A 26,582-nucleotide genomic window follows, 5' to 3' on the forward strand; every position below is an offset into this window, starting at 1 on the left:
CAGCCATCTGGAAACTTTATGGGGATTATGCCACATAGCGGGGACCCAGAACCCCAATACATGGAGAGTGTTGAAGAACACACAGTTCTCTGATCCCATCAACCATCTAGGGAAACTGCTGGAGGGCACTGAGGCTTCCTTTTAAGAAGCCTGTGTGAGCTGCCATTTTATTAACTACTTGGGAGGTGGAGATTGGTCAGATCGAGGCTCTAGGCCAGGCCAGGCAAGAAAATTAGGGGGGAACCCCATCCCATCTCAACCAATGGCTAGGTGCGGTAGAGCACACCTGTCATCCCGGCTATGCGGAGAAGTCTAAAGTGGGCAGACAGAGTCCAGACCAACACTTAGGCGGGAAGTGAGACCCCCGTCTTGATCATAACCAAGAGCTGAGGGCGCGGGTTAGCAGTGCAGCGCCCACCTAGCAAACACCGGGAACGTAAGCAATGCGCGCAGCGCTGCAGTGCGATCGGGGTTCCGTGGGGGGCACAAAGGGCGATGCGGGGGAGGGGGTCATCGGGGAGGACCCTGGCTCGGGCTGTGCTCATCCTGGAAGGCCTCCTGGAGGAGGGGGTCCAGGGCAAAGATGGAAAGAGGCGGTCAGAAGGCGGGGGAGGAATGAGCTGGTTTCCCGGGGAGGGGGGCGGGGAGGAGGGGAGCCAGGAGGAAGGCAGAGCTGGGCTCCATCCAGACCGTGAAATCCGTCCAGAGATGAGAGGAGGACTCCACGTGAGCCCCACGCCTCCCCCGGGGCCTACTGGCGCAGGCAGCCGCTGCCAGCCGGCCTCCTTCCTCGGCTCCTCCCGGCCCCCTGGGGCGGCCGCCCGCGGCCTGCCCACAGCTGATCGGGTGTCAGCGCTGGGCGCTGCTGGTGCGAGGGTGCCGGTAACTGGAGCCTGTCTGTCGAGGGCGCAAGGGCCGGTGCTGCGGGAGGTAGGAGGCCGGGCGGAGGGAGGCCGGGGAGGGGGCTTCCCCCAGGCTGGGACGAAGGGCACACACACTGCTGGGCCCCAGGGTGCGGGGCCCCCAGACACACGCACTCACGCTCCCCCGCTGCCCACACCCCGGCCCTCCTTCCTGTGTGCGCCACCCACCTCCCCCTGCCCTGCGCTCCACCACCTCCCACCCCCCCCTTGCCACCTCCAGGAAGCAGAACACCCCCACCCCAGTCTCGCTGAGGTCCCTCCTGCCCAGAACACTGGGGGCTGCCCTCACCAGTGTCTTCCTGCACTGCTTTGGGTGTGATTGAGCCATCAGGGAGGGGTGGAAGAGAAAGTGGGGTGGGAGAAATGGGTGGGTAGATGGATGGATGAGTGAATGGATTGATGAATAGATGGATGGGTGGATGGATGGATGGTTAGTGGGTAGATGGCTGGATGAGTGGGTAGGTGGGTGGGTGGTGGGTGAATGGGAGGGTGGGTGGATGGATGGTGGAGGGGTGGCTGGAAAGGTGGGTGGATGAGTGGATGGCTGGCAGATGGGTGGGTGGATAGATGGGGGATGGACAGATGGGTGGGTGAGTGGATGGATGAATGGATGAGTGGGTGGATGGATGGGTGTGTGGCTGGATGGGTGGGTGTGTGGGTGGATGGGTGGATGGGTGTGTAAGTGAGTGGATGGGAAGGTGGGTGGATGGGTGGATGGATGGGTAGATGAGTGGGTGGATGGATGGATGGGTAGGTGAGTGGATAAGAGGGTGGGTGGATGAGTGGATGGATGGATGGGTAGATGGGTCAATGGGTAGGTGAGTGGATGGGAAGGTGGGTGGATGGGTGGATGGATGGATGGATGGGTAGATGGGTGGGTGGATGGGTGGATGGATGGATGATGGGTAGATGGGTGGGTGAATGGATGGGTAGGTGAATGGATGAGAGGGTGGGTGGATGGGTGGGGGTGGATGGTGGATGGATGGGTGGATGGTGGATGGATGGATGGGTGGATAGATGGGTGGGTAGATGAGTGGATGGGAGGGTGGGTGGATGGAGGGGTGTGTGGGTGGATGGTAGATGGATGGGTGGATGGGTAGATGATGGATGGATGGGTGGATGGATGGATGGGTGGATAGACAGATGGGTAGATAAGTGGATGGGAAGGTGGGTAGATGGATGTGTAGATGAGTAGATGGATTGATGGGTGGATGAGTGGGTGGATGGGTGGATGGATAGGTAGATGGGTGGGTGGATGGATGGGTGGGTAGTTGAGTGGATGGGAGGGTGGGTGGATGGATGGGTAGATGGGTAGGTGGATGGATGGGTGGGTAGACCAGTGGATAGCAGGGTGGATGGATGGGTAGATGAGTGGATGGGTGGATGGTGGATAGATGGATGGATGGATGGATGGGTAGATGGGTGGGTAGATGAGTGAATGGGAGGGTGAGTGGATGGGTGAGTAGATGAGTAGATGGGTGTGTGGATGAGTAGATGGGTGGGTGGGTAGATGAGTGGATGGGTGGATGGATGGGTGGATGGTGGATAAATGGGTGAATGGATGGGTAGATGGGTGGAAGGAGGGGTGAGTAGATTAGTGAATGGGAGGGTGAGTGGATGGATGGGTAGATGAGTAGATGGGTAGATGGTGGATGGATGGGTGGATGGATGAGTGGATGGGAGGGTGGGTGGATGGATGGGGTGAATGGGTGTGGGTGGATGGGTAGGTGAGTGGGTGGGAGGGTGGGCAGGTGGTCTGGAGGTGGTATGTGGACACTGGTGTATATGGAATTGGTGGTGGTGGCTGTGGGGTAGGGACTGGAAGCACAGGTGAATCGGGGAGAGGAAGGTGGCGAGGAGATCTCCAGGTGGTGGACAGGTGGAAGCGAGGCCCCTCCCCCTGGTGGGTGGAGGCGGCGCCCCCCGCCCCAGGCCTGTCAGGGCTGGAGAGTCTCCCTGTCCACCACACTCACGGGTGCAGGGCAGGCAGCTCAGCCGGTGTGGGAGGGTGTGCGCTTGGGTTCCCGAGTGAACTCGCAGCTGCCCACACATCCCCCCGGTGGGAACTGCACTCTCTCCCAGAGGCCACGCACAGTGGTGGCCATGTTCTCTCCAAAGACTCAACAGACACCTGCACAGGGGCCTGGTAACCACGAAGCCCCGATTACAGAAGAAATCAGAGTGCTGGTGGCTCTCGTCTGTCATCCTGGCTCCTCAGGGGGCTGAGATCTGAGGATGGAGGCTCAAAGCCAGACCGGGCGGGAAAGTCCATGAGACTCTGATCTCCAATGAACCACCAGAAAACCAGAAGTGGCGCTGTGGCTCAAGTGGCAGAGCGCTCACCTTGAGCTGAAGAGCTGAGGGACAGCGCCCAGGCCCAGCAGTCACTTCGGTTGTTTATTGGTGTTTCACTGCTGACAGGAGTCTCACAGCCAATCCTGCCCAGGCTGGCTTTGAACCGCGACCCTCAGGTCTCAACCTCCCCGGTTGCCAGGATGACAAGCGAGAGCCACCAGGGCCTGGCAGACATGATTTAAGGCATTCTTGGCAGTCCTCATCACACCGATTCAAAGTCTGCAGCCCCGTGAGATCCGCGTGGCAGCTGGAGACGCGGGCGAGGTGCATTTCTCCGGTGCCTCCTGTTGGCAGGCCCGTATGACCAGAGGCTGCACTGAAAACAGACTGCGACTTGGTCGACAAAGAACCAGCCCCCCATTTTCTAGATGAGGGAGGGCAGGCTGTCCTCCAGAGGCCACGCAGCCGGTGGGAGGTGCAGGGGGCAGCTTGTGCCCTGCCCCAGGGAGGAGGGGCAGGAGGGAGGCAGCCGATGGCCTCACCGACCAGCCAGGGTGTCAACCCCCTCTCCTCCATCCCCTCACCAGGTGCCCTGGGGTCTGGAGAAACACCAAGCCCTCCCAGCTATGAAGACCCTCCGGGCGCGATTTAAGAAGACAGAGGTGAGTCTCGGGTCACTGAGGGGCACCGGGCTCTGGCCAGTGCCTTTCCCGCTCCCCCACTCCCCAACTCTCACCAGATTTAACTACTGGCAGCTTTGAAAGGAGCAAGTGGCCTCTGCTCCCCACCCCTAACTCTCTGCTGCCCTCTGCTGGCCGCCACCTGTCCTGACACAGCCTTTTGGCCACGCAGCCTTTGATCCCAGGGTCTCCTCATCCTGAAGAACCCCGTGTTTCCTCCTCTTCTCCCCCCTCAACCCCCGCCCCCCACCCCTCCTCCAAGGTCGACTCTAGTCACAGCTCTCCAGGCAATCTCTGCCCTTCTAGCCATACCTAAGAAGACTCGAATCTTCCCCTCCCTCCTTTTCTTTTCTTTCCTTCCAATCCTGGGACTTGAGCTCCAGGCCTGAGTGCTATCCCCTGAGCGTTTTCATTGAAGGTGAGTGGTCTGCCACGTGAGCCACGGCTCCACTCCTGGCTCTTGGCTGGTTCCGTGGAGACTAGGGTCTCACGTGGACTTTCTGGCCTGGCTTTGAGTCTCAAGCCTCAGATCACAGCTTCCTGAGTAGCAGGGATTACAGGAGGGAGCCACCAGCGCCTCTCACTCTCTGAGAGTCTTTCTGAGGTGATGAAGGGAGGCTCAGAGAGGCTAAGGAAGTTGTCCAAGGCCATACAGCTGCCTTGGGGGTGGGATGACAGTAGAAATGAGAAAGGACGGTGGAGAGAGGGCGGGAGAGAAGAGAGAGAGGGGAGGGGAGAGGGAGGGGAGACAGAGACCCACAGAAGAGGGAGAGGAGAAACTAGAATACATGTCTACAAGATGGGGTGTGTGGGGCATCTCCCAGGAATGACCCCCCCCAACATTTCCCAGGCCCGGAAGGAAACAGTTTGCAACAGAATGCCGGTCCAGTCGCTTTTACAAGGAGAATTCTATTTAAGTCAAGCCTGGCAAAGCCGAAGCGCTGCTGCGGCTGAGACCCGCAGTTCTGACGCGAGTTCAAAGTCAGGCTGGGGACAGAGAGGGGCTGGCTCAGCAGGAGGCCTGGCCTCTGTCCACCCCCCTCCCTTTCCCTTCCTTCCCTGCCCTTCTCGGGTTTCCAAGCCTCCGCCAGAGTCAGGTTCAGCTTTTGTACAGCGGCCCCAAGGGAAGAAAGCCAACACCGGGGCCTCTGCATCCCGGGCTGCGGCCACCATGGCGCCTGTGTGGAGCCCCAGGACCACCAGGTGGGGCTGGTGAGCAGCCGGCCGGCCCGCCGTGACCATCCGGCTCCACCAGGTGGCGGAGGTGAGCCAGGTGTCCCGACTGCAGTGCGCCGCAATCTCCACGAGGTGGCGCAGATGAGCGGCGGGACTGCGGCCTGCCTTCCTCATCCGCAAAGATGGGCCCACCTGTCGGGGGTACAGACCCTTTGCACTTGATTCAGATGTCAGAACATCCCCACCGGTGGGTGGGCCGAGTCTTGTGGCGTTTGGGAAACTTCAAGGAAAGCCCTGTGTGTCTGTACATCTGTGGTGTGTCTACCTCTTCCTTTTTAATTAATTAGTTAGTCAATTAATTAACTTTGAACAGTGAACGTGCTACAGGTTAGTGCTCACCACTGAACAACATCTCAGCCTCTAAAGTTCTTCACAACTGCCTGGCAACGTTAGCTCACAACTGGAATCGCGGCCTCTCGGGAAAGGCTGAGGTCTGGAGGACCGAGGCTTAAAATCAAGCCCAGCCAGAAAAATCCAAGAGAGACTCCGTTTCAATGAGCCAGCAAAACAGTCAGACTAGATGCTCTGTTCAAATGGTACAGTGCCAGCCAAGCTGGAAGGCTCTCAGGCTGGTATTGCTGAAAACAAAATGAAATTCGGGCGGGGGGGGGGGGGGAGAGAGAGTGTGTGTGTGTGTGTGTGTGTGTGTGTGTGTGTGTGTGTGTGTGTGTGTGTGTGTCCTGGGGTTTGAACTGGAGGCCTGGGCGCTGTCCCTGGGCGTTGTTGCTCAAGGCCAGCACTCTACCACTCGAACCACAACTCCACCGCCAGCATTTTGGTGGTTCATTGGAGATAAGAGTCTCACAGACTTTCCTGCCTGAGCTGACTTTGAACTGCGACCCTCAGATTCCAGCCTCCTGAGTAGCTAGGATGACAGCTGTGAGCCACCAGTGCTGTGCTTCGAAAACAAATGAACAGGGCTGGGAAGGTGGCTCAGTGGTAGAGCGCTCGCCTTGCATGCATGAGGCCCTGGGTTCGATTCCTCAGCACCGCATAAGCAAAAAGAAAAAAAGCCGGAAGTGGCACTGTGGCTCAAGTGGTAGAGCGCTAGCCTTGAGCTGAAGAGCTGAGGGACAGCGCCCAGGCCCAGAGTTCAGGCCCCACGACCACCACCACCAACAACAAAAAGAATGATTGCGGTCAAGGGGTCTGAGCACTTGCCTAACTTACAGAAGGCCATGGCTTCTCTCCAGCAGTGGAAAATGAAGACAAACAAGATAGAGAGGGGGAGAGAGACAGAGAGCCTGAAAGAGAGGGAGAGACAGGAAGAAAGGAGGGGAGGGCAGGAGGAGATCTCTAGCCATCCAGGCAGCATGGAGGGGACTGAAGGACTCCTCCGGGACCTCAAGACCCCGTTCTGCCCAATGGGAGGGAGGTTCCATAGGCCCCGGCAACCTGAGCACCAGACAGGGAGGCTTGGGGTCAGCATGGCTCTGATCAAGAGGGGACAGACACACGTGGGCGGTGGGGGGGTGAGGGGGGAGCGGGGGCAGAGGCTGGGTTAGTGCACAGGCGGAGTGCGTTCTTCACAAAGGGCCAGGCTGCAGATATTTTTGGTTTTGGGGCCAGGCAGCGTCATCTTCCCGTTTCAGCTGTGGAGATCAGTCGCCCAGCGATCCCTGGCCATGGGGCCAGGCTGTGACCCCGCCGGGCTTCCTGGGTGTGCGGAAATGACAATTCCCGCTCGCTTGCACACCTCTCAAAGCGCTCTTTCCTTCCTCACCCTGCTCGCAGCCATTCTTAGCTCTTGGGCTGGGCCAAGGCAGGTGGCGGGTCGTGGAGAGCCGGGTTCATTATGGTGAGTTGAGTCCCTGGAAATGGAGTGAGCGGACATGGGCCAAGGGCAGAGGGGGGCCCCAAGGGGGCCCAAGTCCAGCCAGGGGGCCGTGGGGACAGGCGAGGTGACCTCTGTGGGACGGCAGAGAGACATCTGTACGGGGGTTGGAGTGACTTGAGCCCCTGGAGGCCAGCACCGGTCATGGTGGGCTCACAGCTGGTGGGTTTGGTGGGTTTGGTGTACGCCCATGGTCTCCCTGGGGGACAGGGTTGGGGGGCAGTGGCAAATCTGAGGCCTGAGCTGAGAGTTTGTAGGTGAGCACCCAACAAAGGCCCAGCACCCCCCCCCAACACACACACCAAGAACAAAAAACCTAGCCCCCATATCCACAGTGTCCCGGGGGAGACCCTGCAGTGCCTAAACCATCACCCCAACTGGAATTTTACCCTCAGTTCCCAGAGGAGGAAACGATGGCTCAGAGAGGGCATGTGACCTGCCCAAGCTCACACAGCAAGGTGGGGTCTCTTAGTGCAGAAGCACCAGGCTCTCTGATGGGTGACCCATCATGATGTAGCCCTGAGCCCCTCCCTTTGCTTGCGGTGGGGTGTCTGATTATACCCCAATGTCTACCTTTTCATGGATCCCTCACTTCTCACCAATTCCTGTCCTGTCTCCCTTGGGACCTGGCTCGATCTCTGCTCAGGTCCTCCCCCACCCCACCAATCCTGGTGTCCCTGTCCCCAGGACTCCTCCTACAGTGCTCCCATAGGCAACAAATCCAGAGGCAAGGATTTTTGTTTCATTTGTCGGTCATGGGGCTTGAGCTCAGGGCTTTGCACTTGCTGGGCTTTTTTTCCCTCCCTTCCTCCCTCCCTCCCTCCCTTCCCTCCCTCCCTCCCTGCCTCCCTGCCTCCCTCCCTCCCTCCTTCCTTCCTTCTTTTTGTTGTTGTTGTTGGTCCTGAAACTTGAACTCAGGGCCTGGGCACTGTCCCTGAGTTCTTTCGCTCAAGGCTAGTGCTCTACCACATGGAGCCGCAGCTCCACTTCTGGTTTTTAGGTGGTGAATTGATGGGATGAATGCGTGAGTGAATAAATGGACATAGGAGTGGATGAGAGAATGAATGTATGAATGAGAAATGAATGGGGTGAGCGAATGAATGAATGAATGAGGGAGTGAAGGAATGCAAAAAGTACTGAAAGGCTGCATCGGTGGAGGTCCCCACTTGCAGTCAGCTGCACCCCAGGCCCGCAGGACGAAGAGGAGATGGAGGAGGCAGAGAAGGATCCCGGAGCCTGTGAGGGGCGGCGCCCCCCACCCCCTCCCCCGTCCCCTCACCCCGCAGGGCAGCGGCCCCGCCCATCTCCCCGCGAGAGGGCGGGGCCGGGAGCGCGAGGGCGGGGCTCCGCCGGGGAAGGCGTGGCCAGGACCGTGGGAGCGGCGCCGGGTGGGCGGGGTCAAGAGCGTGAGAAGGGCGCTGGGCGGAGTGGTGCGCTGAGCGGGGGTGGGCGGGGCCTGCGATGTGGGCAGGGTGCTGGGTGGGCGGAGCCGCGCCGGGTGGGCGGAGCGTCGGGCTCCGCCCCCGGTCCGTCCCGCGGCCTCCCAGACACCGGCCTGGCGCCCCCGCGGCCTCCCAGACACCGGCCGGGCGCCCGGGACGCCATGAAGCAGCTGTGCCTGTGCGCGGCCGCCTCCTTCGCGGTAGGGCGCGGGGCGGGGCGGGCCGGGGGCGGGGCGGGGGGCTCCGATCCGTCCTGTCCCCGCCCCGCCCCGCCCGGCCCCTGCCAGGTCTCCACCCCCACCTCCACCCCCAGACCCCGATGCCCGCAGGCGCGGGGCGGGGGGCGCGGGCTTTGGGGGACAGATGCGAAGTTTGGGGACGCTGTGTGGAGGCCGCCCCGAGGCCGGGGAGGGGGTGACGCTCAGGACACTGTGGGGACCCGATGTGGGCCCGCGGGGGGGCGGCCTGGGCGTGGACGCCCGGCGGGAGCACCCGGCAGACTTTGGGGAGGCCCTTTCTCTGGGCCGAGGACTCGGGGTGCGGGGATCCGGGCACTTGCGGGCTTTGGGGGAGAGGTTCTGGAAGGCTTTCCAGGCGGCCGCCTCTGTGCACAGGCCTCGGGGCCCTGGGGGACAGGGTGGCCCTTCGCTTGGAAGGACGGACGGCAGAGGGGCGTCGGGGGCAGGGAAGGCTCTAGAAGGTGGCTTGGACGGACCTGTGGCTGGGTTTGCTGGAGGAAGTGTTAGATCGGGGGGACATAGCATTTATTTTGCGAAGAGGGGCTCATGCCAATGGGTGATGCTGCTGGTGGGCTTGGGGTGGACCCCTGGGGCGAGGGCCTGGGGGCCCGACTGATGGGGGTCACAAAATTGGGAAGACACTATCTCAGGCTCCCCCTCGGGCCCAGGACCACCCCCCCTCCCCTCCCCCCCACAGCTTCGGCTCAGCCCCACCGACCTCGGCTCCTGCCCGCCCTGCGGCCCCTGCCCCATCCCGAAGCCCCCAGCCAGAGGCAGGCGCCAGGCAAGTGCCAGGGGCGGGCGGTGAGAGCCGGGAGCCCGCACCGTGTGCCAGGGGCGTGGGGGGGAGGGTGGGGGGGATCCGGGAGAGGGCAGCAGCCCACCAGACCCTCCCCCACACCCCCCCTGCATGGATCCTGCAGGGCCAGGACTGGACCAAAAGTGACCAGCGGCTGCTGCAGGCAGTGGAGAACGGCGACCCTGCCCAGGTGGCTGCGCTTCTCGCCCGCAAGGGCCTGGTGCCCACCAAGCTGGACCCCGAGGGCAAGTCTGCGTGAGTGCCCGCAAGCAGGGGTGGGGATGGCCGGGCCAGGCTCCTGCTCCGGCTGACCGCTGACCTCTGGCCTCTAGCTTCCACCTGGCAGCCATGAGGGGAGCAGCCAGCTGCTTGGAGGTGATGCTGACACAGGGCGCCAATGTGATGAGCGTCGACGGAGCAGGTACTGCAGCGGGGGGGGGGGGGCAAGGGAGGGGAGAGGGGGAATCCAGTGCTCAGGGCCAGGTTCAAGGCCCCAGTGTCCCCTGCATCAGAAGGGAGTTGTCCCCACCGTCCTTGGGGGCTGGGCACAGGGAAGAGGCCGCCTGGTGTCTGAGGATGGACACCATGGCTAGCACTATGGCCACTTGTGGATGAGGAAATGGGTGAGACGCAGGGTTCGAGGAATAAGGGAGTATCTGGAGACTGGGGGGGGGGAAGTTATCTGGAGACTGGGGGGGGGAAGTATCTGAGAAAGTGGCCAAGGCAGAGGGCAAACCTGAGATTCCCTCCAGCAGCAGCCTGATAATAAAGTGGACCAACACTTGAAAGCACTGTTCAGGTGAAGCTTCTAGTGCCACCATGTGGTCAGCGGAGAGTAACTGAATTGGAGAGTACCTGGAGTCAACAGGAGTAGCTGGGCAGGGTGGCGGAGTAGCTGGGCTGGGAGGGGAGTAGCTGGGCTGAATGGGGGGGGTGTTGAGGTCAGGAGACTTAACAGGTTGAGTGTGGCAGATACTGAGGAGAGCTGGGTTGGGTATGGACAGTATCAGCAGCTTTGTGAGTAGCTGGGAAAAAAGGAGAGTCTGACAGGGGTGCTGGCAGCTCACGCCTGTCATCCCCGCCATTCAAGAGGCTGAGATCTGAGGATCAAGGTCCAAAGCCAGCCCAGGCAGGAAAGTCCGTGAGACTCTTATCTCTAATCAACAAAAAGCTGGTAGAGCCTGAGCATTGAGTAGACAATGCCCAGTTCCTGAGTCCAAGCCCCAGTAACAGCACGTGTGCACCAGCGCGCGTACGCGAGTGCGCGCGCGCACACACACACACACACACACACACACACACACACACACTAAACCAAACAAAAAGGACAGCCAGGCTCAGGTGACTGTCATCCTAGCGACTCAGGAGGCTGAGATCTGAGGATCACAGTTCAAAGCCAACACAGACAGGAAAGTCCATGAGACTCTGGTCTCCAATTGACCACCAGAAAACCAGAAGTGGTGTTGTGGCTCAAGTGGTGGAGTGCTAGCCTTGAGTACAAAAATCTCAGGAACAGTGCCCAAGCCCTGAGTTCAAGCCCCATAACTTACAAAAACAAACACAAACCAGAAAGCAGAATTATGATAGCTGAAATAATAGAGATGAGATGCATGGCCAATGGGAAGCTGGCTCCACTTGGCATAGGGGTGTAGCCATGTCTGAAGTTCCAGGGCTACAGGGGAAGCAGACGAGGCCCAAGGAGTAGCTGGGGTTGTAAAGTATCAATAGGACAGAATTGGCTTGCGGGGGAACATGGTATGCAAGTGAGCATGCGCAGACAGCACCCTATGGCCCACAGGGGGCAAAGCCAGTGCATTGGGTGGGGTGAGTAGAGTAGCTTGGGCCTGGGGAGTAGCTGGGGGGAATGGGAGCTGGGGACTGGGAAGTCTCTGGCTGGAGAGAGTAGCTTAGTTTTGAGAAGCAGTTGTGGATAGGAGCCTTGGAAAGTCATCCCAGGCATGGGGAGTAGCTGGGGGTGCCTGGAGCAGCCTGCATTCCCATGCTCCTCCTCTTCCTTTCAGGTTACAATGCCCTCCACCTGGCTGCCAAGTATGGGCACCCGCAGTGTCTCAAGCTACTGCTACAGGTCATTTGCTTGTTGTGTGTGCATGTGTGCTGGTACTCGGGCTTGAACTCGGGGGTTCACCCTCTGCCGCAGCTTTCTCTGCTATTTATTTATTTATTCACTTATCTGTTGTTCCCGTTGTGGGGCTTGAACTCATGGCCTGGGTGCTGTCCTTTTGCTTTTTCCCCCTTCTTTTGCTCAAGGCTGGAGCTCTACCATGTGAGCCACAGCTTTGGGGTGGTGAACTGGAGTCTCACAGACTTTCCCTGCTTAGGCTGGCTTCGGACCCTGAGCCTTAGATCTCAGCCTTCCCGAGTAGCTAGGAGTACAGGCGTGTCTGGATTCACGTACTTTGTTTTGCAACTTCAGACACTCCCTGAGTCCCAGATACTCCCGTGGCCCCCACTACGGGAGAGCCCAGCGAGTTTCAAATCTCCCGTCCTCAAATCTCCCCTCTTACATCCTCATCTGCGCTGGGCCACTTCACCCTGAACCCCAGTGGCTCCCAAGACCAGCTTTCCCCAGCTCAGTGTTCCCCCAAGGCCACTCAGTGTCCAGCTTCTCCCCAAGCACCAGCTACTCCCCTCACTAGCTATCACCACAGCTGAGCATCTATTGGGGGGCTGTGACAGGGCATGCCTAGTGGCCACCCCAGGGGCCGAGTGGTCTTGGGACATCCAGGACGGATGGCCTCTCTTCATGTTACCCGCCTCCCCTTCCCAGGCCTCCTGCGTGGTGGACGTGGAGGACAGCAGCGGGTGGACAGCCCTTCATCATGCAGGTGGGTGCTGCCGCTCCCTCCATGGATGGAGAGCACCAGGAACCTGGCACAGCTTAGACTCTGGCCACCCTTTGAACCAAGGGCTGTTTCTCCCTTGATAGAGTGTAGGTTTAATTCTCTCCCACCCACCCCCTCTTTGGTGGGGGGCGGGGGGCTTGAACTCAGGGCCTGGACTGTCCCTGAGTTCCTTTGCTCAAGGCTAGAGCTCTACCACATTGAATCACAGCACCACTTCTGGTTTTCTGGTGGTGCCTTGGAGATAAGAGCCTCACAGACTTTCTTTACTAGGCTGGCTTTGAACTGTGATCCTTCCATCTCAGCCTCCTGGGTAACTCGGGTGGCAGGCCTGAGCCACCAATGCCCAGTGAGTTTAAACTGTTTTGAAAGAACGGCTGGAAATCCAGAGGCTCAGCCTGATAGGACTATCCTCCTGTCAATCATCTGAGATAGACTCCACTTCCCAGAGAAGGGCGGGCACCGGCCAGCCCAGACAGAGCTGACCAGAGGCTTTTCCTGGGGGAAATAACAAAATTGGGTTCAAATGTCCTGAGTTGGCATTTGCTGCCCCCTAGTGGTGACATGCCTCTGCGTCCAACACGCAGGCGCGTTGTTATTTAATGTTATTTCCTTGAAGGCTTTTCAGCCGTGGTCTCCCTCTGTAGCCTAAACTGACCTGGCACCTGGGATCCTCCTGCCTCCGCCTTCTAAATGCTGGGATTGCAGGCATGCACAACCACACCCGCCCCTGTTCCTCTTCCTTGGAACCTCATTTTTAAACGTTTCTTTGTTTTTTTTTGTCGGTCGTGGGGCTTGAACTCTGGGCCTGGGTGCTGTCCCTCAGCTCTTCAGCTCAAGGCTAGCGCTCTACCACTTGAGCCACAGCACCACTTCCAGCTTTTTTCTTATGTGGTGCTGAGGAATCGAACCCAGGGCCTCTGGCATGCAAGGCAAGCGCTCTTCCACTGAGCCACCTTCCCAGCCCCATCCATGAGATTCTTATCTCCAATTAACCACCAAAAAAGCTGGGAGTGGAGCTGTGACTCAAGTGGTAGAGCACCAACCTTGAGCAAAAGAGCAAAAGGACAGCCCCCAGGCCTTGAGTTCAAGCCCTAGGACCTGCACAGACACACAGAAGCCGGCCAAGGTGGAAGGCAGGGCTCTCTCTAGCGTTCTCTCTTCCCTCTTCTCCCCAGCGGCTGGTGGCTGCCTGTCTTGCTCAGAGCTACTCTGTTCATTCAAGGCGCATCTGAACCCCCGAGATCGGGTGAGCTCCTGAGGCCTTTTTGGGTGTGGGTGTGGGTGTGGCAAAAATGGCCCTGCTCTTAATACATGCTGTCACCGAGTGGCAGGGTCCTTTTGCAAAGTTCTGGGGGGTGAGATCCAGGGTGGCAATTACTCATTCCACCTCTCCCCTCCTCTCCCCCCCACTCCACCCAGTCGGGCGCAACCCCCCTCATCCTAGCTGCTCAGATGTGTCACACCGATCTGTGCCGCCTCCTCCTGCAACGGGGGGCTGCCGCAAATGACCAAGACCTGCAGGGCAGGTAAGCACCTCCCCTCTCCACACATCTGTTCTGTTTGCTGTGTGAACTGCGGAAAGTGTCTTAACCTCTCTGAGTGGGGGAATGTCTTCAGTGCGCTTCTCCTCCCAGCTTGGGTGAGGGACCTTGGACATGTCCTCACCTCCACAGGGGTTCCCTTTCTCCAACAGGACGGCCCTGATGCTGGCCTGTGAGGGGGCCAGCCCCGAAACGGTGGAGGTGCTGCTTCAGGGCGGGGCCCAGACGGGCATCACAGATGCACTAGGCCAGGATGCAGCTCATTATGGCGCCCTGGTGGGGGACAAACTCATCCTACACCTTCTCCAGGAGGCGGTCCAGCGCCCCTCGCCACCCAGTGGTAATGCCAACCCCTTCTCTCTCATTCATTCCTGTAGTTTCTAACACCCCCCCAACCTTTTCCCCATTATAGACAGTTTCAAGGTACCCCAGTGTGCTGTTACAGGAAGTTTCATAGTGCTTTCAAGTGCCATGAGCATTTAGACTGGTCCAAGACTCCAGTCTGATCTCCAGGCCATCTTTATTCTAAGAAGTGGCAGCCATGCTGACCCCAGCGAGAAGTGCCACCATCCTGCCTGTGTCTCCCTCCCCGCACCCCCCTTCCTCTGAGTTTCTAGGTCCTTTCCTTCATTCTGCCAGCCCTGGATCCTTGAAATTCCTGACACTGGGGCCAGGTGTGGTGACACACTCCTGTAATCCCAGCCCTTGGGAGGCCTTGGCAGGGAAGCAGGAGAGATGTAGACAGGCCTGGTCTCCATAGCGAGACCCCAGTCCCCACAATTAAGTAGCCATCCCTGGTTCTTGGGAAATAGGGAGCCCCTCTCTCCCCAAGTGCGCTTCCTTCAGCTGGGGTGAAGGGGTCCTCCCAGCTGATGCCTGACGCTGCCTCTCTGTCCTCCCACTCCCCGCCCCCCAGAGCTTGACTCAGGAGAGGCGTCATCTCAGGTACGGGCCCTTGAACCCCACTCCCTGTGCCTGTCCTTTCCGCATTCTCTGACCGGAGATGAATGCCCAGGGGTTCAGGATCCGGGCACTGCAACACTGCACGGTCTGGGTGGGAGCTGGGGAGCTGGGGCCCCCCATCCGGACAGGGGAGGCCATGGCTGGTGTGTGTTGGGGGGGGGTCAGGGTGTTGTCTCCTTTGAGGGGGACCTGGTTAGACAGTGCCCAGGAAGTCAGGGCGCAGCTGGGGTGGTGCTGGCCGTGGGTTCATCAAGTGGGGATGCCGCTCTGCCTACCCCATGTCCGCTTTATCCTCTGCCCCTCCCCTAGAACTCGGTGTCCAGCCAAGAAAAGCGGGGGGCTGCCAAGAAGCGGAAGGCACCCCAGCCTCCTGCCAGCATTCCTGTGCCGGTGAGGGGAGGGTCCTGACTGTGGGGGAGGAGGAGGGGGACCCCTGAAACCAGGACAGGGCACAGGCCGGGGGTGCCGTCTAACGGGAGTGCCCCCCACCCTCCCACTGGGGAGGGGACAGGACGACCGCGAAGCCTACGAGGAGATCGTGCGCCTGCGGCAGGAGAGAGGCCGCCTCCTGCAGAAGATCCGGGGCCTGGAGCAGCACAAGGAGCGCAGGAGGCCGGAGGTGGGCCGGCAGCAGAGACCCGGGCCAGGGGGGGACTTCCTTTACTCCCCCCTCGCTCCCCCATGCTGCGCCTGCCCCGCCAGGCGCCGGCCAGACTCACAGTAGAGGCCTTGAGTGAACCCGAGTCAGCGAGTGATTTCATGATTCGGCTCAAAGCCGGCACTGGGTAAAAACAAAAATCCAACCAGTAGGCTCAGTAGGCTCACGCCTGTCATCCTAACTACTCAGGAGGCTGAGATCTGAGGATCATGGTTCAAAGCCAGCCCCGGGGGGTGGGGGGGGGGAGGAGTCCATGAGACACTTAACCATGAAAAAGCCAGTAACTGAGACGTAGCTCAAGTGGTAGAGCTCTGGCTTTGAGTGAAAAAGCTCAGGGGCAGCACCTAGGCCCTGAGTTCAAACCCTAGAATGAGTGCACGTGTGTGTGCATGCGCGTGCACACACACACACACACACACACACACACACACACCAACAACAGGGGAAAAGCCCGTAGAAAACAGCAGACTCTGAACAGTAGTGAGTGCCCAGGCCATTGGTCAGGCTTGGCACCCATCTGTGGTTGGAGCTTGGGCAGGGAGGACCCCCAGCGGGGACCAGCCCAGTCTCCTCCTTCCTTCCCTGCAGGCCCTGGAGCCAGAAGCCAGCTCGGTGCACAGCCTGGAGAGACAGGTAGAGGGAGGGGGCAGGACTCCCACCTGACCTGGGTGGTGTCTCCTCCCAGGGGCGGCTGAGCCCCCCATCCTGCCCCCCCCCCCCGTGTAGGTGCAGGAGCTGCAGCAGCTGCTGGCAGAAAAGCAAGAGGAGAAGGAGAGTCTGGGACGCGAGGTGGAGAGTTTGCAAAGCCGGCTGTCCCTGCTGGAGGTGGGCAGCCAGGGGGCGTGGCCGAGCCGGGGAGGGGCGTGGCCGAGCCGGGGAGGGCGGAGCTGAGGCCGGCAGGGGCGGGGCAACTTCGGGGTTGGGTTCGAATGTAAGGGCGGGGCAGAGCCAGAGAGAGGCGGGCCCAAGCAAGTACTGGGCAGGGCTGGAATGGGGAAGAGGCAGGGCCTCGTCAACTAGGGGCGGGGCCAAGCCATGGAGGGGCAGAGTCAGGGGCGGGGCCAGGTTAGTGTAGGAAAGAACCAGGGGCCGGTGGGTGGAGCAAGTATTGGGCTAAGGCAGGGACTTAGCCAGACCTAAGCAGGGGTTCACCAAAGGTTAAGGGGCCTGGTCGTTCAGGCCCAGGGGAGGAGTCATCCAGAGATGGGTGGGTCTAGCACCTGGTCAACTCACAAGTCCATGTGGGCACAACATGCAAACACAAGGGTGCTGGTACACTCACAACACACTCACATTCATAGCACAACCAGGTACAGATGGTAGATTAGGGCTGGGAATGTGGCTTAGGGGTAGAGTGCTTGCCTAGCATGCTTGAAGCCCTGGGTTCCATTCCTCAGTACCACATAAGCAGAAAAAGCTGCAAGTATGCTGGGCTCCGGTGGCTGATGCCTATCATCCCAGCCACTCAGGAGGCTGAGATCTGAGGATCAAAGCCAGCCCGGGCAGGAAACTCCGTGAAACTCATCTCCAATTAACCGCCGGAAAACTGGAAGTGGCGCTGTGGCTCAAGTGGTAGAGCGCTCACCTTGTGCTGAAGAGCTGAGGGACAGTGTCCAGGCCCAGAGTTCAAGCCCCACAACCAACGAAAACAAAAAACAAATGGGTAGATTAACACACAAGCTGATAATCCTGCACTTTCTTTTTTTTTAATTTTAATTGTAATTTTTGGTGAACATACTGTACAGAGGGGTTACAATTACATGGGCAAGATAATGAGTACATTTCTTATCAAGCATTGCAGCCTCCTCCTTTGTTTACTCTTCCCATCCCTTCCCAGCCTCCCCCCCTCAATCCTGCACTTTCTTGAGGCCACAGGCACAGGTAGCACACCACACCTGTGTGCAGATACACACAGCTGTGTAGCCACATGCCCTGCCAAGACCCTCCTGTCTGTAGAGAACACGCCTGGCCTGCATGCCATGAAGTTGAGACCTGCAGACCCGCACATGTTATTATTATATGTACACACAAATCACCATATAAGCAATTTGCACAGCTCAGTGGCTAAACACACTAAACAACCCTGTTAAAAATGGGCACACACCAGGCAGGGCATGATAGCTCATGCCTGTAACCCCAGCACTCAGGAGGAGAGGCAGGAGGTTTGGAGTTCAGGCTATAGAGCAAGACTTGATCTTCAAAAGACATGGCAGGGCTGGGAAGGTGGCTTAGTGGTAGGTCGCTTGCCTTACATGCTCAAGGCCCTGGGTTCGATTCCTCAGCACCACATAAGCAAAAAGAAAAAAGCGGGAAGTGGTGCTGTGGCTCAAGTGGTAGAGCGCTAGCCTTGAGCTGAAGAGCTGAGGGACAGCGCCCAGGCCCAGAGTTCAGGCCCCACGACCGGACCCAAAAATTAAAAAAAAAAAAAAGACATGGCAACTCCACAGGAACCCACGTTATTTGGGGGAGGGGGGGAAACATACAACTGAGGTGCAGCTTAGTGGTGAGCAATGGCCAGCACCACAAAAATAGCTGGGGGACCTGGTATGTGCCCCATAAATAGGAACCCGGGGTGGGGGGTGCTGTAGGTGCATGGGTTCCTTAGTTCTTTCTAGAGTCTTGGGGGGGTGACAGGTTAGTAGGGAGCAGGACCCCCAGCTGGAATCTGTCTCCTGCCCCCCTCTTCCCCAGAATGAGCGAGAGAACACGAGCTACGACGTGTCTACCCTACAGGACGAAGAGGGGGACCTGCCTGATGCACCTGGTGAACCTTCCCTGTCCCCCACTCCTCCCCCTAGAAGCCTCCTGAGGATCTGGTCCTGGGACACGCCCTGCCCACCCAGGATGGGAGCTTTTGGGGTGCTGGGAAGTGGGGGGGGGTTCATGAACCATTCATTCCCCCTTGCTGAGCCAGTCCTGGGGATCCCAACACGCGTCTCTAGACTCCCTGTCCCAGTGCCCTCTGGCTTGGACCCCGAGCCTGACTGTGACCCCCGCCCCCGCCAGGGGCCGAGGCTCTGCTGAGCCCGTCGGCTCGGGGCCTCCTGGCCTCGCTGCAGGAGCAGGTGGCTGAGCTCACCAGGCAGAACCAGGAGCTGATGGAGAAGGTGCAGGTGGGTCAGCCGGGGTCACGAAGGGCAGAGGCCACGGCGAGGCCGTCCTCCGCCCCCTACCCCGCCCGATCGCACGCTTCGCCCCCAGATCCTGGAGGACTTCGAGAAGGAGGATCTGCAGGTGGAGGCCAACGGCGCCCCCGAGGTCATCCCGCTGCTGCTCTACGACTCCCTCCGTGCCGAATTCGACCAGCTCCGGAGGCAGCATGCCGAGGCCCTGCGGAGGCTGGAGCAGCAGGAGGCTCCAAAGAACCCCGGAGGCCACGATGAGACAGCCCAGGAGGAGGACAGGGACGGGGGAGCCAAGACCCCCCAAAAGAGGCCTTCCAGCGCAGGGCTAAATGGCACCGTGACTCCAGAAAGCCAAGTTAACGGAACCCTGGATGAAGAGACTGCTCGAGTTGAAACCACAGAAACCATCACGTTGGAAATAGCATCCACGAATCCCGAGGCCACGGGAACCCAGGCCACTGAAACCAAACGCGAAGACACGGAGGTCACAGGAACACCGGGGGACGGAGCCGAGGCTGTGGGAACAAAAGCCACAGGGGCTGAGATCCTAGAAGGGAAGATGGCAGAAACAGAGAACACGGGCACCAAGGCCACAGGAGCCGAGGCCACTGAAGCAGAGGCCACAAACCCCAACGCAAATCCTGTAGCATCAGAGACCAGGGGACTGGGCCACATGGAAGCTGAGGGACTGGGAGCAGGCACCACCAACAGCGAGGCCACGGGAGCGGAGGCCACGGATGCGGAGGCCACGGATGCGGAGGCCACGGCTCCAGGGGTCCCTGCGGGTCCCGTCCTGCACCCTGGTGCTGCCGAGGCGTCGGAGAAGCTGCAGGCCGAGCTGGAGAGCAGGATCCGAGGCTTGGAAGAGGCTCTCCGGCAGCGAGAGCGGGAGGCGGCCGCCGAGCTGGAGGCAGCCCGCGGCAAATGTGAGGCCGCAGAGGCCGAGGCTGGCCGGCTGCGGGAGCGGGTACGCGAGGCCGAGGGCGGCGGGGCCGGCGGGGGCAGCGGCGGCGGCGACACTGCCCAGCTGCGGGCGGCCCTGGAGCAGGCCCGGGAGGACCTGCGAGGTCGAGACTGCCGCCTGCGGGAGCTGGAGGCAGCCGCGGCCCAGCTGGACGAGGCCCGGGCCGGCCGGCTGCTGGCCGAGGAGGAGGCCAGGGGCTTGCGGGCCGAGCTGGCCCGGCGGGAGGAGATGCGTCTGGAGCAGAGCCGGGAGCTGGAGGCGCTGCGGGAACAGCTGGCCACGGCCAGGGCCGCGGGGGAGGAGCAGCGGGCCGCGGCCGCCGAGCTGGGCGAGGCCAGGGCCAAGGCCGAGGCCCGGGCCACCGAGCTGGCCACGGCGTGCGAGGAGGCCCGGCGCGGGCTGGCCGAGCTGCGGGAGGCGTCCGAGGCGCTGCGCCAGGCCTCGGTGCCCGCGGCTGAGCACCGCCGGCTGCAGGAGGAGGCGCTGGAGCTGCGGGGCCGCGCGGCCAGCCTGGAGCAGGAGGTGGTGGCCACGGGCAAGGAGGCCGCCCGGCTGCGCGCGGAGCTGGAGCGGGAGCGCGCGGGCAGCGTGGCGCGCTCCGAGCACGAGCAGGTGGTGGGCGCGCTGCAGGCCGACGTGGCCCGGCTGCAGGGCCAGCTGGAGGACCTGGGGCGCCGGCACGAGAAGACAAGCGCGGAGGTCTTCCAGGTGAGGGATCCCCCCCCACACACACACCCCACCCCGGGCCTTGCTGGTCACCCGGAGGCCTGGGGCAGGGCCTGGATGTGTTTTGTGGATGCTGGGCCCTCCGGGGCTGGAACTCTGGGCCTGGGCGCTGTCCCTCGGCTCTTCAGCTCAAGGTGAACGCTGTTCCTCTTGAGCCACAGCGCCACTTCCTGTTTTCTGAGTGGTTTATTGGAGAGAAGAGTCTCCCGGACTTTCCTGCTTGGGCTGGCTTCAAACTGTGATCCTCAGATCTCAGCCTCCTGAGTAGCTGGGATGACAGGCGTCATCCCAGAAATGTTTTACATCCCAGCACCCAGAACTGTTTTATATTTTAAAGGAAGAAATCTACAGGGACTAGAGGGGTGGTAGAGTGTCTGCTTGTCAAGCCTGAGGTCCTGAGTTCAAAATACCCCAGTACTGCCAAAAGTGAGAGAAAGAAAAAGAAAGGAAGGAAAAAAAGGGAGGGAGGGAAGGAAGGAAGATGTCTAGAAACTTTCATATCACTGGCAGAAATAAGGACATTGGTAGCAATAGAAAAACAAGAACAAGAACAATATCACTAACTCAAACAGAGCCCTTACTGTATGTACCAGGCACTGTCCTTGGCACATTCTATGTATCTGCTTAGAATATAGTAAATGGTAGCTTTTCTTATCATCCTTATTCTCCGTATGAAGAAATGGGCACAGAAAGGTGAAGTCACTTGCCCTGGGACACACAGCATGCTATCTGGAAGTGCCCAGAAGGGTCTATAAATCACACCCAGAACTTCCATGGGACCGAGTCCCTCCAGATGGACATGGGGTTGACTGTCCTCAGGCCAAAGCGGAAGGTTGAGAAGGAGCCCCATACATTCTGGGGGTACACACTGGTCATCTTGGACTACAGGTACAGCGTGAGGCGCTGTTCATGAAGAGTGAGCGCCATGCGGCCGAGGCTCAGCTGGCCACAGCCGAACAGCAGCTCCGGGGGCTCCGAACCGAGGCGGAAAGGGCACGGCAGGCCCAGAGCCGAGCCCAGGAGGCCCTGGACAAGGCCAAGGAGAAAGACAAAAAGGTGGGTGCCCCCCCCTGCAGGGTTAGGGGCTCCTAGTCCCCACCAGAGCTCAGAGAGAATCTGGGTGGGTGGTGAAAACTAGCCTCGGTCCGCAGCAGAAAAATCAGACAGCAGAAGAAGCAGAAGAAGGGAGGGGCTCAGCTGTAGCCAACCTGGGCTGCTGCTCTACTGGGTGGAGCCACAGGAGCGTGCATTGAGCACTTACTGTATGCCAGACCTAGCACCTGTGCGTTCACACAGGGGAAGCCTCCAGGCCACAAATCACATTCCAATAAGAGGAAATGAGGCACAGTGACATGAAGATACGCTCCAGAGCCACACAGCCCGACAGTGGTATTGCCAGGGTTCGACTCCAACAACAATAAGACTGACACCTGAAACTTTAGTTACTGGGCTCACTCTTTCACCTTATTGCTTTTCTCTTCCCACAATTCTTAACATCTAAAAGCTCCTTCCTTCCTTCCTTCCTTTCTTCTTTCTTCCTTCCTTCCTTCCTTCGTTTTTGTTGGTCATGGGGCTTGAACTTGGAACCTGGGCACTGTCTCTGAACTTTTGTGTTCAAGGCCACTGCTCTACCACTTTGAGCCACAACACCACTTCTGGTTTTCTGGTGGTTCACTGTGGATAAGAGTCTTACAGACCTTTCCTGTCCAGGCTGGCTTTGAACCATGATCTTCATATCTCAGCCTCCTGAGTAGCTAGGATTATAGGCGTGAGCCACTGACCCCCAGTTCAGTGCTACTTCCTTTATTTTCTTCAAAGATACTAGGAATTAAACTCAGGGCCACATGCTTGTAAGACATGCACCATAGCCAGGCGCCGGTGGCTCACACCTGTAATCCTAGCTACTCGGGAGGCTGAGATCTGAGGATCGTGGTTCAAAGCCAGCCCAGGCAGGAAAGGTCCATGAGACACTGATCTCCAATGAACCACCAGAAAACCAGAAGTGGCGCTGTGGCTCAAGAGCACAGGGACAGCACCCAGGCCCAGAATTCAAGTCCCATGATGGACCAAAAAAAGAAAGCCCTGTACAATTTGAGCCCCGCCCCCTCCACTCAAGCCACACCCACTCACCTCAAGCCACGCCCCACTGCGTAGGGGGCACTCTGCAGCTCAAGCCACATCCCCTTTGATGGAGACAGGCTTTTTCAACAGCTGGAACAATGCTTCTGGAGTTCAAGCCACGCCCCTTGGTTTGAGCCACACCTCTACCCTTGAGCCATTCCTCCAGCTTCTTTTTGGCCTTGGTTATTTTTCCAGGTAGGGGTGTACGTTTAACACCTGTGCCAGCCTTGACTTCATTCCGCCTGGTGTTTGTGCTCAGTAGCAGAGGCACACACCACAATGCCCAGACACTGGTTGACGTGGACTATTGTGAACTTTTAAGCCTGGGCTATCCGCAAACCCTCATCCCTTGATTGAACTCTGCCTCCCAAGTAACTAGAATCTCAGGCTTGAGCCATAATGCCTGGTTAAGCAGAAAGCATTGTTTTGTTTGGGTTTGTTTGTTTGTTCTGCCAGTCCTGGGGCTTGAACTCAGGGCCTGAGAACTATCCCTCTGAGCTTTATTTGCTCAAGGCCAGCACTCACTTGGAGCCACAGTGCCGCTTCCAGCTTTTTCTGGGTACATTGTACTGAGGAATCGAACCCAGGGCTTCATGCATGCTAGACAAGCACTCTACCACAGAGCCACCTTCCCAGCCCACAGAAAGCATTTTTATTCCTATTTTCCTGATGAGCAGATTTGGGGTTCCCATAGGTGAAGTGAAGAGTGAGTCACAAAGGCTTATCACTGGAGAGCTGTTAATGGGTCTAAGAGAGCTGGCCGCCTTGCTGTGTGGCCTCAGGCAGGTCACCTCACCTCTCTGAGCTGTGGCTTCTTCCTCTGTGAGTGGAGGATGAAACGGCACATTGGTGATGGGTAATTGACAGCAAGGCCAGGCGCCAGTGTCTCACGCCTGTCACCCTAGCTACTCAGGAGGCTGAGAGCTGAGGATCGCGGTTCAAAGCCAGCCCAGGCAAAGAAAGTCCTTGAAGACTCTTGACCACCAGAAAAACTAGAAGTGGTGCTGTGGCTCGAGTGATGGAGCGCTCACCTTGAGCTGAAGAGCAGAGGGTAGGACAGTGCCCAGGCCCAGAGTTCAAGCCTCACGACCGACCCCCAAACAATTGACAGCCGGTTCTCATTCTCAGTGCTGTGCACATCCGGACCAGGTGATTCGGATGGGGAGAGGGGTGTGCTGGTCCCTGAAGGGGCCTGGGCAGCAATGCCTGCCCTCCCCCCAGCCATTACATGCCAGCGCCCTTGCCAGCCACCACAGCTACGCATGTGTCTGTGTCACCCTGAGGGAGCTAGTGGTCTTTATTATAATAAGGTCATTTATGAAGCGCCTGCTGTGTACATGGAATCTCGGCACACCAGCAAAACCCAGTCCTTGGGCCAGATCTGTGATTCTGACCATATGAGCCACGAGATGTGGGTGGAAAGGGCCAGGTGCTGGGGGCTCACACCTGTCATCCTGAGACCTGGGGATCACGGTTCAAAACCAGCCCCAGACAGGAAAGTCTGAGAGACTCTTATCTCCAAATAACCACCAGAAAACCCGAAGTGGGGCTTGAACTCTGGGCTTGGGCGCTGTCCCTGCGCTCTTCAGCTCAAGGTGAGCACTCTACCGCTTGAACTCCTGTAAGACTCTTATCTCCAATGAACCACCAGAAAACCAGAGTTCAAGCCCCACAATTAAAAAAAAAAAAAAGTGGGTAGGGAGCTGGGTGCTGGTGGCTCACGCCTGTCATCCTAGCTACTCAGGAGGCTGAGATCTGAGGATCATGGATCAAAGCCAGCCTGGGCAGGAAAGTCCCACAGATTCGACCAGAAACTTGAACTACTCACTTTTGATCAGCTACCTCTTCTTCTTGTCCTGTGGAGACCCTCAACCTGTGGTTCTGGAGGAGTAGGAGGCTCACTAACAGACCCCTTCCTCCAGATCACAGAATTATCCAAAGAAGTCTTCAACCTAAAGGAGGCGCTCAGAGAGCACCCGGCAGCCCCAGCCAGTCCCGAGGTGGAGGCCCTGCGTGGCCAGGTCAGAACTCTGCAGCAGGAACTGCAGGTGAGCGCTGTGTGTCAGGAGAGGGACGGGGAGGGCAGGATGGCGGGAGCCGTGTCCAGCACAGACAAGAACATTTCCATGCAGAGGGCGGGCGCCAATAGCTCACACCTGTCCTCCTGACTACTCAGGAGGCTGAGATCTGAGGATCACAGTTTGAAGCCAGCTTGGTCAGGAAAGTCCCTAAGACTTTTATCTCCAGGGATCTAGCCAAAAGCCAGAAGTGGAGCGGTGGCTCAAGGGGTAGAGTGCCAGCCTTGAGAAGAAAAAAAATTCAGGGGCAACTTCTAGGCCTTGAATTCAAGCCTGAGAACTGGCACACACACACACACTCACACACACACACACACACAGGTGTGCAAGCAGGAAGTGATGGGCTGTTGGCACATGTGTTGTGGGGCGTGTCAGGCGGGGGTCTGGCTTTTCTGAGCACCCCTCCTCGGTGCCGGCAGGAGGCAGCCCGGGAGCACTGTGCCGTGGTGGCTTTGTACAGAACGCATCTCCTGTATGCCATTCAGGTGAGCCCCGCACTGTGTGCTGACTCCACGTCGGGTGCCCCGGGCCTGGGCGCACCTGACGCTGTCTGGTCCTCAGTGTCCCCTTCTGTGCAGTGGGAGGCTGACCATCTCTGTCATCGACTTGCTTGGTCTGGGGAGAGCAGGGGGCTAGGCCAGGCTCTCTCTCTCTCTCTCTCTCTCTGCCCCTCCTTGCACCCCAGGGCCAGATGGACGAGGACGTGCAAAGGATTCTCAGCCAGATCTTACAGATGCAGAGACTGCAGGCCCAGGGCCGCTGAGGCTGCGGGGCAGCCTCCCCTCAGAGCCGTGGCCCCCTCCAGACTCACAGGGGACACGGGCTTGGCGGACCCTCACCACCACCATAGGCCAGCCAGCCTGGGGCCTTTCCTGACCGTGTCCAGCTGGCTCCATCACCCCGCTGGTCCCTGCCTAGGCTGCTCAGTGTGGCAGTCCCTCCACGTCCCAACCAAGTCCTCACACAAGAGCGGTTGGAGAAGTAAATAAAAAATAAAATAAAAATTAAAAAAAATTCACAGGATGCAAGCGCGTATGGCCTCATTACTGGGGACAGGGCAGGGGTGGGGTGGGGTGGGCCGCAGCAGGGGGACCTCCCCCCCCTGCTTCCCTTTACATCATCACTGAACTTAATGCAGCACTTTAAAGACCTTAGATGGGGCTGGGAAGGTGGCTCAGTGGTAGAGCGCTTGCCTTGCATGCATGAGGCCATGGGTTGGATTCCTCAGCACCACATAAGCAGAAAAAGCCAGAAGTGGCGCTGTGTGGCTCATGTGGTGGAGCGCTAGCCTTCAGCTGATGAGCTGAGGGACAGCACCCAGGCCCAGAGTTCAGGCCCCCCACCAGCAAAAAAAAAACAAAGACCTCAGATTCAGTGGGGAAAAGCCTACAATAGCATAGAGCCCTCCCTCCCTCCCTCTCCCTGCCTTCTTTCCTTTTTTTGGGGGGGGGTCTGGTCGTGGGGCCTGAACTCCCTCAGCTCTTCAGCTCAAGGCTAGCGCCCTACCACTTGAGCCACAGCGCCACTTCTGGCTTTTTTCTTTTTGCTTATGTGGTGCTGAGGAATTGAACCCAGGGCCTCAGGCATGCAAGGCAAGCGCTCTACCACTGAGCCACCTTCCCAGCCCATTTCCCTTTCCCTCTTCTTCTCTATTTTCCTCTCAGTGGTTTTCTTTCTCTCTTCTTTTTTTTAGGACACAGGAGGTACTGGGGTTTGAGCTCAAGGCCTCTCATTTGCTAGGCGGACTCTACTACTAGAGCCACACCCTCCCATTGGCCACACCCCTCTAACATGCCCATCTAAGCCACACCCCTTCAATTTAGCCACAGCCCTAGCTTTTCTTGTTTTTGTTTTTGTTTTGTCTTTCTTCCCTCCCTCCCTTCCTTCCTCCTTCCCTTCATCTCTTCCTTCCTTTTGTTCTTCTTTCTTTCTTTCTGTACCAGTAATAGGGTTTGAACTCAAGGTCCCTGAACTCTTTTGCTTATGCCACAACTCTACCCCCAGCTTTTTGGTGGTTATTTGGAAATTAGATTAGGCTAGCACTCTACCACTTGATCCACAGTTCTGCTTCTGGCTTTTTGGTGGTTCATTGGA

General features: G+C 58.7%; 1 protein-coding gene across 4 annotated transcripts; it reads left to right on the forward strand.

The window, feature by feature from the left end:
* Nucleotides 1-882: 882 nt before the first annotated feature.
* On the forward strand, nucleotides 883-25,501 carry LOC138807592 (ankyrin repeat domain-containing protein 24-like). 4 transcript variants are annotated; one of them, XM_069993369.1, is made up of 22 exons: nucleotides 883-930; nucleotides 3,806-3,880; nucleotides 9,347-9,433; nucleotides 9,573-9,703; nucleotides 9,781-9,869; nucleotides 11,470-11,534; nucleotides 12,237-12,294; nucleotides 13,488-13,558; nucleotides 13,732-13,838; nucleotides 14,006-14,193; nucleotides 14,770-14,798; nucleotides 15,126-15,206; nucleotides 15,328-15,435; nucleotides 16,063-16,107; nucleotides 16,201-16,299; nucleotides 18,166-18,238; nucleotides 18,481-18,587; nucleotides 18,676-20,271; nucleotides 21,178-21,345; nucleotides 24,333-24,458; nucleotides 24,908-24,973; nucleotides 25,174-25,501. In XM_069993369.1, exons 2-22 carry the CDS (start codon nucleotides 3,845-3,847, stop codon nucleotides 25,249-25,251), a joined length of 3,408 nt encoding a protein of 1,135 aa, XP_069849470.1. In that variant the 5' UTR covers nucleotides 883-930; nucleotides 3,806-3,844; the 3' UTR covers nucleotides 25,252-25,501. The 4 variants fall into 4 exon arrangements, with proteins under 4 accessions (XP_069849470.1, XP_069849472.1, XP_069849469.1 ...); XM_069993371.1 differs by lacking the exon at nucleotides 9,347-9,433; XM_069993368.1 differs by lacking the exons at nucleotides 883-930; nucleotides 3,806-3,880 and adding an exon at nucleotides 8,507-8,610.
* The last annotated feature ends 1,081 nt before the right edge of the window (nucleotides 25,502-26,582 follow it).

This window comes from Dipodomys merriami, unplaced genomic scaffold, assembly GCF_024711535.1.
Source record: "Dipodomys merriami isolate MVZ:Mamm:240054 unplaced genomic scaffold, mDipMer1.0.p SCAF_421, whole genome shotgun sequence".
Lineage (NCBI taxonomy): Eukaryota > Metazoa > Chordata > Mammalia > Rodentia > Heteromyidae > Dipodomys > Dipodomys merriami.

What these genes read in the sequence shown, in the direction of transcription:
- LOC138807592 (XM_069993368.1), top strand. Translation starts at nt 8,572, where the DNA reads ATGAAGCAGCTGTGCCTGTGCGCGGCCGCCTCCTTCGCG. An exon ending in GTCTCAAGCTACTGCTACAG is followed by an intron (nt 11,535 to 12,236) that starts GTCATTTGCTTG and finishes TCCCCTTCCCAG; the next exon opens with GCCTCCTGCGTGGTGGACGT. An exon ending in CAGGAGAGGCGTCATCTCAG is followed by an intron (nt 14,799 to 15,125) that starts GTACGGGCCCTT and finishes CCCCTCCCCTAG; the next exon opens with AACTCGGTGTCCAGCCAAGA.